Source organism: Condylura cristata, unplaced genomic scaffold (assembly GCF_000260355.1).
Source record: "Condylura cristata isolate star-nosed mole 26May11 unplaced genomic scaffold, ConCri1.0 scaffold00013, whole genome shotgun sequence".
Taxonomy (NCBI): Eukaryota; Metazoa; Chordata; class Mammalia; order Eulipotyphla; family Talpidae; genus Condylura; species Condylura cristata.
The window spans coordinates 23,665,799-23,681,216 of record NW_004567114.1 but is presented as its reverse complement, the minus strand read 5'-3'; the positions used below and the strand labels follow the sequence as shown (position 1 = coordinate 23,681,216).

General features: G+C 34.0%; 1 protein-coding gene across 3 annotated transcripts in view; it reads left to right on the top strand.

The window, feature by feature from the left end:
- The window catches only part of PCNX (pecanex homolog (Drosophila)), a 143,592-nt gene that overhangs the window by 78,114 nt on the left and 50,060 nt on the right, over positions 1–15,418 (top strand). For 2 of the 3 annotated variants that reach the window (XM_012724521.1, XM_012724519.1), the window contains 7 exons: positions 1,786–1,876; positions 3,501–3,558; positions 4,697–4,914; positions 6,108–6,261; positions 9,166–9,198; positions 12,313–12,484; positions 12,876–12,986. In XM_012724521.1, coding sequence (XP_012579975.1) covers positions 1,786–1,876; positions 3,501–3,558; positions 4,697–4,914; positions 6,108–6,261; positions 9,166–9,198; positions 12,313–12,484; positions 12,876–12,986 — 837 coding nt within the window. The remainder of the gene's footprint in view (positions 1–1,785; positions 1,877–3,500; positions 3,559–4,696; positions 4,915–6,107; positions 6,262–9,165; positions 9,199–12,312; positions 12,485–12,875; positions 12,987–15,418) is intronic. The other variant, XM_012724520.1, reaches the window with a different exon arrangement.

Here is a 15,418-nt window from a genome sequence, read left to right as displayed (position 1 = left end):
CCCTGCAGCAGTGTGTAGGAGCCCCTGTTCTTATTTAGTTGACATTTGTTGTTGTTTGCCTTTAAAATTTTAACCCTGATGGGAGTATGATGATATCTCTTTATAGTTTTAGTTAACCCTGATGGGAGATGATATCTCTCACATGACTAAGGATGCTCAGGATCTTTTGATGTGTTTATTGGCTATCTGTACATCTTTTGTGAAGTTTGTCTGGGATCTTCTATTCACTTTTAGAATGGATTGTTTCATTATTGAGATGTAAGAGTTACTTTGACATTTTAGATACAACTGATTAATATGATACACGTTATCCTATTCTGTGGCTTTTCTTTTTATTTTTCTGACCTGTTGTTGCAATGTCACCATACCATTGTTGCAGATCATTTTATGAAGATAAGGAATACTTGTCCCTTTAAAAGGAAATATGAGCAGATTATGAAATCATTATAGATATGAACTTACAATGTTCACTTACCTGATCTGGTTGGTAGGCAGCAGGAGTGGAGACCGAATAATAAATTAAGTCATGTTATATTAAGTTAGTACTAGAGAACAGTGCTCATCCAGTTAATCAGACTGTTGTTGATTTTTACTGTTGCCAAGCAACAGAGATCTGTTTTTCCTTATCAGTGCCCAAAAGCTTTCTTCTACACCAGCCTTTTTTCATGTGCCTGACGTTTTCCTTATTCTCCTGTTTTAAAACCCACCACAGTTGCATATTTCAGGAAGATGGACTGATTCTTAGGATTGAAACATTTAAACCCAAGTAGTATAGTGACCTGATTTCCATTGTGGGACAAGAGTTAGAGAGGTTTTAGAAGTCTTAGATTTTTGGTCTAGATTGGGTGGGCCAACTACAACCTATTGGCTAAATCTAGCTTGATTCTTATCTTCATAACTAAAGTAAGTGAAGTAAATACATATGTTTGTTATATGTGTTTGTGACTACTTTCATGCTGCAATGACAGTCTTGAATTCTTGCAACAGAGACTTTGGCCCACAAAGCCTAAAATATTTATCTGGCTTTTTACAGAAAACATTTGCTGACTTCCGGCCCAGGGAGAAACATAAATAGCAATAAAATGTCATTTCTTTCTGAGTGAAAATTCATCTTTTCATGAGCAAAACTTTATACTGAGTTCATTTTAAGTTTTTTTTTATCAATATTCTTTTGTAACCAATATAATTTCTAAAACTTTTATCAGTTTTATAGAGATACTTGGCTATAACCGAATGGTATTCCTAAGCTTTTTTAAATAATTCTTAGAAAATCATATAATTACTATTTAAAATTTTTATTTTATTTTTTGACTGATGAAGTACCATTGCTTTCTATAATTTAATTATCCCCATTCAGGTATTGAGTTTTCTTAGATCCATTTGATATTCTTTTATTTGCTGCAGGTTTCCCAGTGGCCATATGCTACTTGTAAGTAGTGGTCAGGTGACTTGTAAACCACCCTAAATTCAATTATATGATTACTTGAATTAAGAATGTGCTTGAGGAGAAAAGAGGCAGAGATAGATGATAGTGCAGAGATGACCAAATCTTTTCTTTTAAAACCTGATTATGTTTCTTAACATTTGCCCCACTTGTTAGCTTTTCTTTCCAGTTCACTCTCTACATGTAACTTGAGTTACATGTAGATAACTGTTCTTAAGCTATTTTAGAAGAAGAGGTTATATAGTCATTTTCTTCAGTGATAGTAAGTTAAATTTTGATTTATTATGAGGGAAAAATTGTAAGTATTCTAATGGCTCTTAAAAAACTCATTTATTTGCTAGGTAAGTTCTCTTCTACGCTTTATGAGACTGGTGGCTGTGATATGTCACTTGTGAATTTTGAACCAGCAGCAAGAAGAGCATCCAATATCTGGTATGTGTGAAGTCAAATTAGGACAAAGTATATACTTGCAAATATTTGCCATGTTTAAATTTTTAAAAGTTACTTTGAAAACACTTTGTTTATTGACTTAATTGTGTCAATGATTCATTTGTCTCCAAAGAATGTGTTTTCTTTTTCTGGAAGTATAATATAAAATAATGGAGAAGTTAGGAGAAAAACAAATAAGTTAGAAATCTTGATCATTTAACATAATCAACTATAGTTTTGAACCTTAAAATTTTGTTTTCTAAAATTTTACCCCTACTGTTCATCTGCTCAGGTTGTTACTTTGACATCTATTGATTAATTAGCTCACTTTGTCACAAGAGTCATTTGGATTTCCACTTAATGATGAGAAATGTCTTATTTAATTGTTATCTTAAACATAAATATGCATCTGTGGACAGTTCACTTAGTTTCTTTCTTTATTTTTTAAGATTTATTTAAGCATATAAAAACTGGGGTTTAGGCCAGAGGCTGGGGGGTGAAAGGATTTACCAGAGACAGAGTGGGGAGCAGAACAGGCAGGTGAACTGAAATACACCAATGAGGGGAGCAGTGGGCAGTCCAGGAGAGGTCTGCTGCACCATGTGGGTCAGCTCCCTTGCGCTGCAGTGGCTGCTGATAGTTCCATAGTACTGCACTTGAATGTGTTGTGCCACCAATGAAAGCCCTCACTCACTTAGTTTCTTGAGTTTAAGGGGCTATTTTAAAGCAATTAAATCTTAAGTCACTTAGTTTATGGCAGAAAAGATAAAACACTCCGAAACCATTTTCTGAACGAACTCTGTTAAAAATGATTAAATTGGAGTATCAGCAGATTGTAACAGTAAAAGCAATTGGAAGGTGAATCAATGGAAACATTTAACCACATTTAATATAATTCAAGACAAGAACAGTTCCATGGTTAAAATACCAAGTTTTGAGATCTAAACTTGACTCAGTTAAAAATTGAACTGTGGGCCCTCCCTGGTGGCGCAGCGGGTTAAAGCACTGCACTAAGAAGCTTAGGCCACTTCTGCATGAGTTCTATCCCCACCGGCCCCGGAGGAGATCCACATGGCGTGGCAGACCTCTCCTGACCCTCCCGCTGCTCCCCTCAGCAGTGTACTTCATTCATCTGCCTGTTCTGCTCCCCACTCTGTCTCTGGTGAATCCTCTCACCCTCTGCATCACTGGCCTGTACCCCAGTTCTGTACGAATAAATAAATAAATCTTTAAAAAAAAAAAAGTTGAACTGTCAGTACTAGTACTGGCTTACATTTATTGTGGTTCCAGACAATATATTAATTGTTTTCTTAAATACTTTTTATAAGAACTTTGTGATAGAAGCACTATCATTTTGTTACTGTTGAATAAACTGGGGTATGAAAAGGTGAGATAATTTGTATAAGATCTCATTTAGTTGATAAAGAAATTTGAATGTAGATACTCTGACCCAAAGATTATGTACCCTTAATCACAACACTAAAAAAATACTCTCTTAATATTTGAATTTTGCATGGAAAAATGAAACCATTGTCAATATTGTCTAATTAGTAAGGATTTATTTTTCTGTTTTCCACTTGACAAGATGTTTATTCCTTTAAGATTTTTCCCCTACATTTTATTTTAGTGACACGGATTCTCATGTATCCAGTTCTACCTCAGTTCGATTTTATCCACATGATGTGGTAAGTTTTACTTTATTGTTATCAAATGTACTTTCAGATTAAGTAACTATAGAAATCAGTAAAATCAGTTAGAAAAGACAAAACAGACCAGCCCTTATTAGCACCATTTAAGAGGTACATGTACATACATTTAGGGCTAAAGGGATTAATCATTTGCAGGTTCCAGATAATGAAAGTTTTGAGTAAGGATAAGATATAGATATGAATCAGCATATAACAGTGATTTTCGACTACTGAACACCTGGCAGTGTCAGAAAACATATTTTGCTTGTCACAGCTGGGAGAATGCTACTGTTATCTAGTGGTTTGGAGCCACGGATGCTGTTAAAAACCATACAGTGGAACATATAGCCTTGACAAGAGGAAGTATGTGGCTGACAATATCTGTGGTGACAAGTTTAAGAAAACATTGAGGATAAGAAAAAAAGTGAAGACGGATTTGTCAATGTTTTATTGACAAATGCATATTTTATATGTGTGTGTGTGTGTGTGTGTGTATAATATATGTTTTATATATATATATATATATACATATATATATATATATAATAGCTTGTCTTTACTATCCTTACTTATGTGTTTGAAAAGTAAAGATTGTTCTTACTTTCTTGCTGCAGAGTATTCCTGGAGCTTCAAAGAGAAGCAAAAATGGGAAAAATGATTGTTATATTGTTTTTCACTGTTAAATGGTATGAAACCCTTATGTTAACCAAACACTGGCCAGTGCTGAGCTAGATAAAATGGATTCTTTTAGAGCAAGGGGATATTGGTGAACTAGTGAATGACTGGCTGAGTTAAAACTAAAAGCAGTATACTCTGATTTCTTATATAGGCTCAGATTGACTCACTGTAAGTGATTTTAATGCACTGAATTGCTGCATAATCATAAGATATTAAGAATTTAAAGTTTTCCTAATAAAACCTATCTAAAAGACCATTAGATTAATTTGCTTTGTTTATTGCCTTCAAAATGTCATCTGCTGTAGTTTTACATGATATTATATTATATGATCTTTAGTCCACAAAGGGTAGACTAATGTGGAGAATTAAGGCCTTAATAATCTTCATGCTAACTGAATAGCCTTGAATCATGATTTGATTAGCTAGCTTAAGCCTTTCAATGCTGACTTTCTTTCAGCTCTCTCTTCCACAGATTCGATTGAACAGACTATTAACCATCGATACAGATTTGTTGGAGCAACAAGACATTGATCTAAGCCCTGACATAGGCACTACTTACGGTCCAACAGAAGAGGCTGCCCAAAAAGTTAAACACTATTACCGCTTTTGGATCTTGCCACAGCTGTGGATTGGCATTAACTTTGACAGACTCACACTTTTGGCTTTGTTTGACAGGTGAGCATTAAAATGTTTGTAGATTTATTTTTAAATTAAAAACCTTCTAAATACCCATTGAGATTTTTAGTTGGTTACTGTGTTGGAAAGTGTTTTCTATTTTTGTCCTTTTAAGATAAAATTTAAGTTAATAGACTCCCAAACATCGAGTTTCTTGAATTCACTAACATCATTTTGTGTCAATTTTGATATGTTTAGACCAAAAATACTTTCTCATCAATAAAAAACCATACAATTCTTAAAACTAGAGAATATGTGATATTTAATGATTGTAAGATTATAGGTCATAAAACCCTAATTATAAAAGGAATAGAAGACACTTCTGTCTTTATCTCTTAGAACTGTTCTTAATAGCAAACAACGTATGTCTATTATGAACTTGGTAATCAAGTGCTTCTTGCAGTCAACATGGGATATTAAGGATTGAATTTACCTTCCTATGTGAAGTGATTTTCAAGATTAAATTTAAGCTAAAACCACAGAGTAGTAATTATTGATAGATGGGAAACAAATTATGTGGAGTCTTGCAATTGCCCATTCTGTTGCCAGAGAGTTCCCAGCATTACACAACCAACAAGGGGTTAGCATATCCAAGATACACCCGCCAAAAAATTCAATTTAGCAACGAAGGAAACAACCCAATTAATGAAGTTAGCAGCAGGTCTAAATAGCTGATTGTCCAAAGAGAAGTCAGCCTTTAACTGTCATAGATATTACAAAGACATTAAACAGCTATAATTGTACTTTGTATTTCTAAAAAGTTAAGTAGACTGGAAGAAACTTTAAACACTTAAATCAAACTTAATAGAGATGTAAAAATTGTCTAAATTTAAAAATATAATGAGTGGCATTAATGGCAAGTAAGATGCTACAGAAGAAAATATTAGTGATTTGAAAGTATAGCAATAGAAATTATATAAATGAAACAAAACAAAAAGAATCATTACCCTGCTCCTATCTCTTAGTGAACTTCACATCAACCATAGAATGCTTTATTTAAGCACATAAGAATTCGTGCTAATATTTTGCATAAACTTGTTTCTTTTTCAGTATAATCTAAAACCTTACTCAAACCTAGTACCAAAACACAGCAGATGTATTGTAATGTGAACTTTATGTTAATGTCATTCTTTTTTTCCATTCCAACCATTTTATTTTATTGATGATTCAGCTCAAAATTTTTCTATCTACAGAAATCGTGAGATCCTAGAAAATGTATTAGCTGTCATCCTGGCAATTCTTGTGGCTTTTTTGGGCTCTGTTCTTCTCATTCAAGGCTTCTTCAGAGATATATGGGTCTTCCAGTTCTGCCTGGTGATAGCCAGCTGTCAATACTCACTACTTAAGGTACCCGCATCTCTCTTTAGGCTACAGGACAATATTTGTATTAAAAAGCAGAGAGGGTTTCAGATTATGTGTACATGCTTGTGTGTGCCTGTGTGTGTGTGTGTTTATCACTGAATTGTCATATTTAGTTTTGGATTTATTTATGTTAAATTTAGTAGGGATCAGAAGGGACATAAAAACTTTTAAAATGATACATAAATGAAGCATCCTCAAAATTAGTTTTTATGTTAGAATATGTGTGCACGTGTTAAAAATAATAATTTTTCATTACTGAAATTTATTTTTAATGAAATTATTACATTTTAAGTATTCTGTAGGTGAAATTTATTAAAATCTGTTCTTGGTAGATACAGTAATGTTAAAACTAGTATCAGAAGTGAAAGGTTGTTCTCACTTCCATTGCTCTAACATACCATGTTATCAATTTTAAGCTTTGCAAAAATAGGAGAATGAATACTAAAATTTTTACTATCCATGCAAAACCAGTTGGACTATTAATGTAGACTCTTTCCTTTCCATTCTTTCTTGTTTGTATTGGTAAGTTGACTGGTATACGCTATGATGCAGAACCTTTCCTGTCCTAAAAACTATTAATTATTTCTGCTTATACCATCAAATGTTCTTTCTTTTTTCACTCACCATTTTTAAATAGGCATTTAAAATAAGTCACCTGTGTCAACCATTCCTTTACTCCAAAATCCATCCATATATGTTTCCTTATTGCAATAGTAAATTACAGTTAGTGTGGCTGCTAATGATCTGTGATTGCCAAATCTGTATTCATTTCTTTTCTGAATGGTGCATCATTTAATCCCTATGAAAATTATATTCCATTTTTCTACTCTCATTGTTTTGGCTTTGTGTGTGTATATGTGTGTATGTGTGTGTAACTTTATACTACCTTGGCAATTATCTTACTTTTGGGATAACTTTATTTTCCTTTGTTGATGCCTCTTTGTTCTTTTGATCACTTCTGATTTGGTGAGAATTTGCTAGTATTTTGTCTCTCTTTTTACTTTGTAAGCCCTTGTCAATGAGTTCATATTCTTTATTATTTGATCTGTTGTCCTTATAAATAAATTTTATCTATATTTATATCTCAAAGTCTTCAACTTTGACAGTTCTAGTCCCATATATCTAACAGGCACATTTAAAAAAGAAGATATCACAGATGTTTTGCCTTCTTCATTCCTTTGCTTTTAGACAGACTCAAAACTGTAAGCCTCTACTTTTTCCTTCTTGATTCCTTAATGACAAGCAGCCAAGTCCCTCTGATTAAATTTGGTGATCTTGTGTCAAAATTTCTACCCTTGTTCTTTCTTTCTTCTCAACCACCCTTAATCTACCCTTCTGTCTTAAGCCACTTAAATTTCTTCTCCAGTTCCATCATCCCTGTGTCCCATTCATTTTGTCTGATACTTTTAGGTGAATATAATTTTAGAAATGAAAAATATAAAAGATGACAAATTTTATTTTAATTGACTAGAAGAACAGTAATGTTGTAAACAGAAATAAAGTGTATAACAACTTTTTGAGGATAGATTTTAGGATGGAAAGATTTTTTAAAAAATAACATAGTTTATTTTTACATCATTTTGTGCCCTTTTTCCATCTCAGTTGTTATCCCTGTGGACTTCCCATTACCAAATCACTTGTGTGCCATCATCATAGTCCAGTGCACTTCCTCTCCCCTGCCATTTTTATCCCATTTCCCATAAAATGTCTCTGGTATATAGCTGTTCATTATCCACCCCCATGAAATGTCTCTGGTATATAGCTGTTCATTATTATTATTATTTTCTCGCCTTGTCCATTATACTCCTGCTATGAATGAAATCATCCAGTATTTTCCCTTTTCTTTCTGGCTTATTTCACTAAGCATGATCTCTTCCAGCTCCATCCATGTTGCTGCAAAAGGCATGTGTTTGTTTATTTTTTGGTTGCTGAGTAATATTCCATTGCGTATATATACCACATCTTTTTAATCCAGTCAGCTACTTTTGGGCATTTGGGCTGTTTCCATGTCTTTCCGATTGTAAATAAAGCAGCAGTAAACATGGGGGTGCAGGTGTCTTTATGAATCAGTGTTTTTGTGTCTTTTGGGTAGATATGGAGGAGTGGGATTGCTGGGTCTTATGGGAGCTCCATTTTTAGCAGTTTGAGAAACCTCCAAACAGTTTTTCATAGAGGTTTTACTAGTAAAATGGAAAGATTTTAAACCAGATTTCATAACTAGCCAAGGCCCACATGCCAAACTTGGTGTAGAATTGTAGAGTGGTGATGGACTACTCTAAATACACCGTTTCATGTGTTATAGGAAATGAACTGGTGATGGGGAGGAGAGTCATGATTTTGAAAGTAGCTGCATAACACTTTTGAACATTTTTATTTTAGAAGGATGCAGTTTAACTCACTTGATTTTAATGTGAAAACACAGATCATAGCTTAATGCAAATACCACTGTATTATTTATTAAGCTTGGAATTTGTGGATAGAACTAGAGCTCTTACAAGCTAGTACACTGTTCTGTGTATTTCTTGAATGGAGTAATGTTGCACGAAAAAGCATTCTACCTTTATTCTTAGGTGTAGTGGTGAGTGAAGCAGTAAGATGGATCTGTCTACCATAGCCACTTCAGAAATTTTAAGCTAGATAGAAATTATTAACCATAGGAAGTTTAAGAATTCGGAAGGATTTTACATGTTTTGAATATTACACTGACACCAGTATGTCACTTTTTATCTTCTCTTGATATTTTAACAGAGTTTATGTGGCTCATTTCTTAGCAGTGGCTCATTTCTTAGCAGTGGAGTCTGTACTTGAGATTATTTTAGACATTTTGAAGTTACTTGTAAAATTGTTAGGACTTTAGAAGTATAATCTGTTTTTCTGTTTCATTTTTAGAGTGTTCAACCAGATTCTTCTTCTCCCAGACATGTAAGTCACTGCAACATGCCTATAACTCATAGTTCCTTAACATTCATCAGAACCTTTCTTTATCATGTCAGATTGAATTAACATTTATTGTTTTCTCATCTAAGTCTCGACATTACTACTACAAAATATAAATGATTTATGAGCTTAGAGTAAAGTGACATTGTAATTATGGTTTCTTAAATCTTGGTTGAAAATGAGCATTATAAAAATTTTTGAGAGCCTATTTCAGGGAGGAAGTTATCAGTTAGATAGGCATGGTTCGTATAGATTTGTCCTTGTCTTATAAGTTGCATTTAATTAATTTTAAGCACTAGATCATGAGTAAGTATTGAAAAATAGAATTTTGAGGTAGGAAAAACATTTTGACTTCTAAAAAATTATTAGCTTTGGACACTATTTGTTGTGATGTATGATCCACTTTGTCTTCACTATAGAGCACTTAATTAATAGACTAAAAGCAGTCTTTTTAAAAGTAGTTCAGAAACAGATTCCATTTTTATGATGATGCCTTTCTACTTAAATATTATTATTTTTGCCTATACATATTTAATGAGAGTAGGTGAGCAAAGCAACACAAAGAGGCAAGTGATTTTAATTGTTATGTTTCAACTGGTTATGTTTACTATTTTGTAACAGTGCTTTTGAAGTGTAATGATAAATAGAAGTATAGTTTTAACTTTTTATTTCAATATAATTTCAGGCTTAGGGAAAAGATATAGATAGCATACCAAGAATTCCTAATGTAATTCACTTAGAATTTGTGTTAACATTTTAACCACATTTGCTTATTCTTTTAGTTCTAGTTTCTCTCTCTCTGTGTCACACACACATGTATGTGTACACACACTTTTCAAAACTGAGTGTGAATTGTGGACAATTTCTGCTTTATCTCTTTATCTCCCTTTGCTGCTTTATCTCTAAATACTGCAGAGTATGTTTCTAGAACCAAAGGCATTCCATTCTACCTAATGATTAAAATAGGATATCAGTGTTGGTATAATACTAGGCTATAGGTCTTACTCAGATGGTTTCCATTGTTTCAATCGGTGATAGAAAATCCATGATTATGGATTTGATCTTTTTAGCCTCTCTGACCTAGAGTTCTTCAGTATTTGTCTTTCAAATACTGACATTTTTGACTTGTCCAAGACAGTTATTTTGTAGACTATCCCTTAATTCTGGTTTTCTGATAATCTTGATTAGCCAGAAGGCATGTTTTTTTTTTTTTTTTTTTTTTTTGGTAGACATACTATGGCAGTGACGTATTCGCAGGACATTGTATCAAGAAGCACATGCTTTTAGTATATCCTTTTATTGGTGGTGTTAACTTTGATCATTTTGGCTAAGGGTAGTGTTTAACGGGTCTTTGGCCACTAATTTTTTTTTATTAACTTTTTTCTTTTAAAGATTTATTTTTTTTGTAGAAGAACTGGGGTGTGGGCCAGAGGTGATGGGAGTGAGAAGACTCAAGAGATAGCATGGGGAGCAGAACAGAGAACAGGAAGATTTACTGAAATACACTGCTGAGGGGAGCAGCATGCAAGACAAGAGAGGTCTGCTGCATCCTGTGGGTCAGCTCCCTGGTAGAGGCTCCAACTCAGGCCACCAGGGTGGGCTGTTGCAGTGGTAGTACTGATAATTAATCCCTAAGCCAGTAGGGAGGCTTCTACAATATTAGTATTTTAAGCTGGACAGTTCTTTGTTGATTGCAGTTAGAGTGCCAAAAGGATATAGAGTTTGACTTGTGAACAACTTGGGGGTTGGGAGAGTGACATTCCCCAACCCAAGGTCAAAAACCTGTATAACTTACAGGTGGCCCTCCATGCCAGAGAGTGCTATTCTGTGCTTTGCCAGGTGTTTAGTGTTATCTCTGACCTCTACCCACCAGATTTGGTAGCACGTGCACCCCAATTGTAAAATCCAAAGATCTCCAGACATTTCTAGATGTCCCCTTTGGGGCAGCCTTCTTCCATTGCCTAAGAACCAATATTCCACTGGAATGTTACTGTTTTTCTCTTCTAGTTGAGAAGTATCTCAAAGGAGATAATTCAATTTTATGTATGTCCAGTTGCCCGGCAAACTACTGTCTACTTGTTTTTGTTTTGATACCTGTTGATGTTTACCTATGTTAGAATTTCTTGACATTTTTGTTTGAATCAGTTATCATTTGGTGACGCCAGATAGTGATTTTTTCTAATTCCATTATTCCTTTAACTGTAATAATGTTCCCTTATGCCTTTATTTTTTTTTATGTTTGTATATTTTCATGGATTCTTATTTTATTCAATATAGTATAATGTTACTCTCATTTGTTTTGAAATTCAAATCACCCCTGATTTGGCTGTTGGGTATCAAAAAGCTGCTTGCTAATTCCTTTTAACAGCGCAGTGCCATTGTTTATATATAGTTGAATCTTGAACAACAGACTTTGAACTGCAGGATCCACTTACACATAGATTTTACTCTGCTTGCTGGTTCCACATTTATGGATTCAGCCAACCTCTGCTGACACTTGACTGAATCCATGGATGCAGCACTCTCTGGCATGGAGGGCCAACTGTTAAGTTATATAGGTTTTTGACGGTGGGTTGGGGAATGTCACTCTCCCAACCCCCAAATTGTTCACAAGTCAAACTCTACGTCCTATTTGACACTCTAACTATATATTTCAGGCTTGTCTAACACTTTCCCTACTCTAGGCTAAAACCAGCCTTTTCTCTGGAATCCTGGTTCTTTTTTAATGAATAATAGTATTTAAAAATCAATATCTGGATGCTAGCCATCTTTATTACTAGTAAGTCATTGCTTCTAGGTCTTCTCAGTGGCAAAAGCTATGAAAAATGCATGTATGGACCTACGTATATATACACACTCAATATCTATTTATATGCATATTAAAAACAATGAGTTCATGCTGATACCTTTAATTTCAATCCATTATCCAGGGTCATCATAATCTCCCTCCTTTGCATATTTGTAATTCCCTTCTGCAAAGGTCAGAAACCTGATTTCCAATGGAAGCATTTTAAATTCATAGAGTATAAGCCATCAAAGATCACGATAACTACTTATGACTCTTGAAATTAAGTAACATCTTTTTCATATTATTTTCAGGGTCATAATCGTATCATTGCCTACAGTAGGCCAGTTTATTTCTGTTTATGTTGTGGTCTTATTTGGCTCCTGGATTTTGGTAGCAGAAACCTTACTACAACCAAGTTCAAATTATATGGAATAACTTTCACCAATCCACTGGTGCTTATATCAGCCAGGGATTTAGTTATAGGTAAGTCATCTTTAAAGTATCTCAAATCATAATTTATATGTGTATAAGTTGCTTACTGATAGACCAATTTAGATTAAAATATATAATTTTAATAGGCTTATTTTGCTGTTTATTGTAATCTCTGGAGAATAAAACTATAGGGTGATTCTCCACTTAGGTTCCTATTATGTGAAAATGATTGAAATAATTTTTAAAGTTGTTCTTTATAGCTCAAAAGATTATTAAATACCCAAAGTAGAGTATTATTACCCAAATAATTTTAAATGTCTTTTTAAAAATTGCTTAGTGTTTTATCTTAATTGTGGACTTCTTTTTATTCTTTATGATCCTCAATGAACAAAAGCATAGATATGATATACTATTTTTAATATCCTTTTCTTTCCTTCTGTAGTGTTTACACTCTGTTTCCCAATAGTATTTTTCATTGGTCTCCTGCCTCAGGTGAATACATTTGTGATGTACCTCTGTGAACAATTGGATATTCATATCTTTGGTGGTAATGGTGAGTACTTACTTATAAAAATTACAGGTTAGAGTATTAATTTTATAGACCATGAAGTAATAAATTAAACCTTAAAATGTTTTTCTGGTTTTCATTTTAGAGTTGAAATTAGTGGGGAGAAGGCACATAAAATTTAAGACTGAGCAGCACTTAACCTGTAGAGAGGAAAAAGCCAAATTTCCTACTTCAATGAAAGACCCAGTAATATTGGAGTTGATTTCTACACTTGGTCTTACTTAGCCAAATGCTGAGAAGTGATAGGAGTTGATTTCTAAGAAGTGATAAATCACTTCTGTCTAAAATTAGGTTCTAGTTATTTTACATGGAACCTGTATACGCTTAAGAAATATGTGTAAAGTTCCATGTATTTTGAAAGATTGAGTTCGGATATAAATCATTTTGTTTGTATTTTGAACTGGTTTGTGCATTTGGTATATAGCTATATGGTTGATTTCAAAGCTTTGTTTTATATATAATGAATGGGAACACTACAACTAGTATGTTTTTAAGTATCTACTTTTAGAGTAGAATATGTGGATGTTAACTGATATTCTTTAAAATTTACTGTCCTGTTACATATATATTTGAGTGAATAATTATTCTTATCTTGGGCTTGTTAATGATTTGCCAGTCTTAATAATGAACCCTGTGGGCAGTCACCTTAGTTAAAGTATACCCTCACTTGGTTTAGCAACTTAATGTGTATTCAAAGATGAGTAAAAACTAAAGAAAAAATATGGAAGGGAATGAATTACTGTAAGTTTATAGTCCATTTTCATGCTTTACATTTTCAGTCACTGTTAGTCTTACAAGTAATCTCTGCAGCCAAGATGTTAAATATTATGACTGAAATTTAAATAGAAACCAAGCTTTTCCTGTATTGCTGTATATCTAGAAAATTTTCAATTTTTTGAAGATGTTTTTTTGAAGAGGCGCGTGAATTAAGGCTGGGTGGGATTTAATTATAGTTTATTGGGTAGGAGACAGCGATAGTATTTATGAACTATTAAAGGTTCTGGTTAATCTCAGTACCTTGTTGAGAGTTTAGGGTACGTAATTTATATTAACTGGCTTTATCAAGATGTGGTATATAACCATAGAATAGTACTCAGTGATTGTAAAGGATGAACTCATACTATTTGCAACAACATGGAATTTAAATGGAAGGAGTCAAGCGTCGCAAAATAAGTCCCAAGGAGAAAGACTAATACTGGATGGTGTCACTTGTATGTGGAACTATGGAGAAACCAGACAATGGGTCAGATAAAGCTAAAACCCAAAGCTAACCCTTAAAGGCATATTATGGTCCTCCCTGGGGCGCAGTGGGTTAAAGCACAGCACTGAGAAGCTTAAGCCACTTCTGCATGAGTTTGATCCCTGCCTGCCCCGGAGGTGACCACATGGCGTGGCAGACCTCTCCTGACCCACCCGCTGCTCCCCTCAGCACTGTACTTCGTAGATCTGCCTGTTCTGCTCCCCACTCTGTCTCTGGTGAATTCTCTCACCCTCTGCCTCTCTGGCCTGTACCCCAGTTCTGTATGAAAAAATAAATATTAAAAAAAAAAAAGCAATAATATTACAGAACTGGGACCATCAGAGGGTGAGCACAAAGTGAGGTGAGGACACATGGTGATGGACTATGGGTGCTTTGGTCGTGGGAAAACTATGGTAATAGCCCTGGAAGGGCAGTAATCCTGTACTTCAACATAAAAATAGCAGTGTAAACCAACATTATTTCAATATATATAATGTATATTTGTCATATTGTAATTTACAAACTTACGATATTTTATGATGTTAGTTTTTTTTTTATCTCCTGAAGAAAAATTTTTGCTATAGATGTCCTCAGTGGTAACCACATAATATTGCTACTAAAGGAAATCTGTTTTCTATGTATTTTAAGAATAGAGGTTATCTCAGCCATTTCTTATTCTTATTACTAGTAATGCACATGGAACTCTTTTTTGTTCTCACTGATTAGTCAGATGTAGAATTTTTTGCATGAGAATTAGCACATGGCAATACAGATTTCTTCTCTGTCTAACACAAGTTCTGTTAACATAGGTTGATGTCTCAGTTAATACTTAATACTCATTAATTCTTCAGGTCTCTGCAGGCATTTTCCCATCCTTTTGTAAACAATAAGATGTATTCTTGAAGTATAATATAGATTTTTTTAAAGTAATATATACCTATATATGCATTTTTTTTTTTACACCATCCCACTTTCCCTTTCCGGACAGTCTTGTGCGTTCCTCGCGCCCTCCGGTAGAATCCCACCGCCAGCCCTGTGCGCAGTCGCATTGTCCTCTGCCCTCCCGCCCTGTCTGAGACCTTCCCCTTCCTCTGCAGGAGTCTCTGATTTATAGTTTCTTATTTTCGTTTTGTTTTATTGTGTTTTTTATTGTTATTATTTTTCCCTTGCTCCCTTG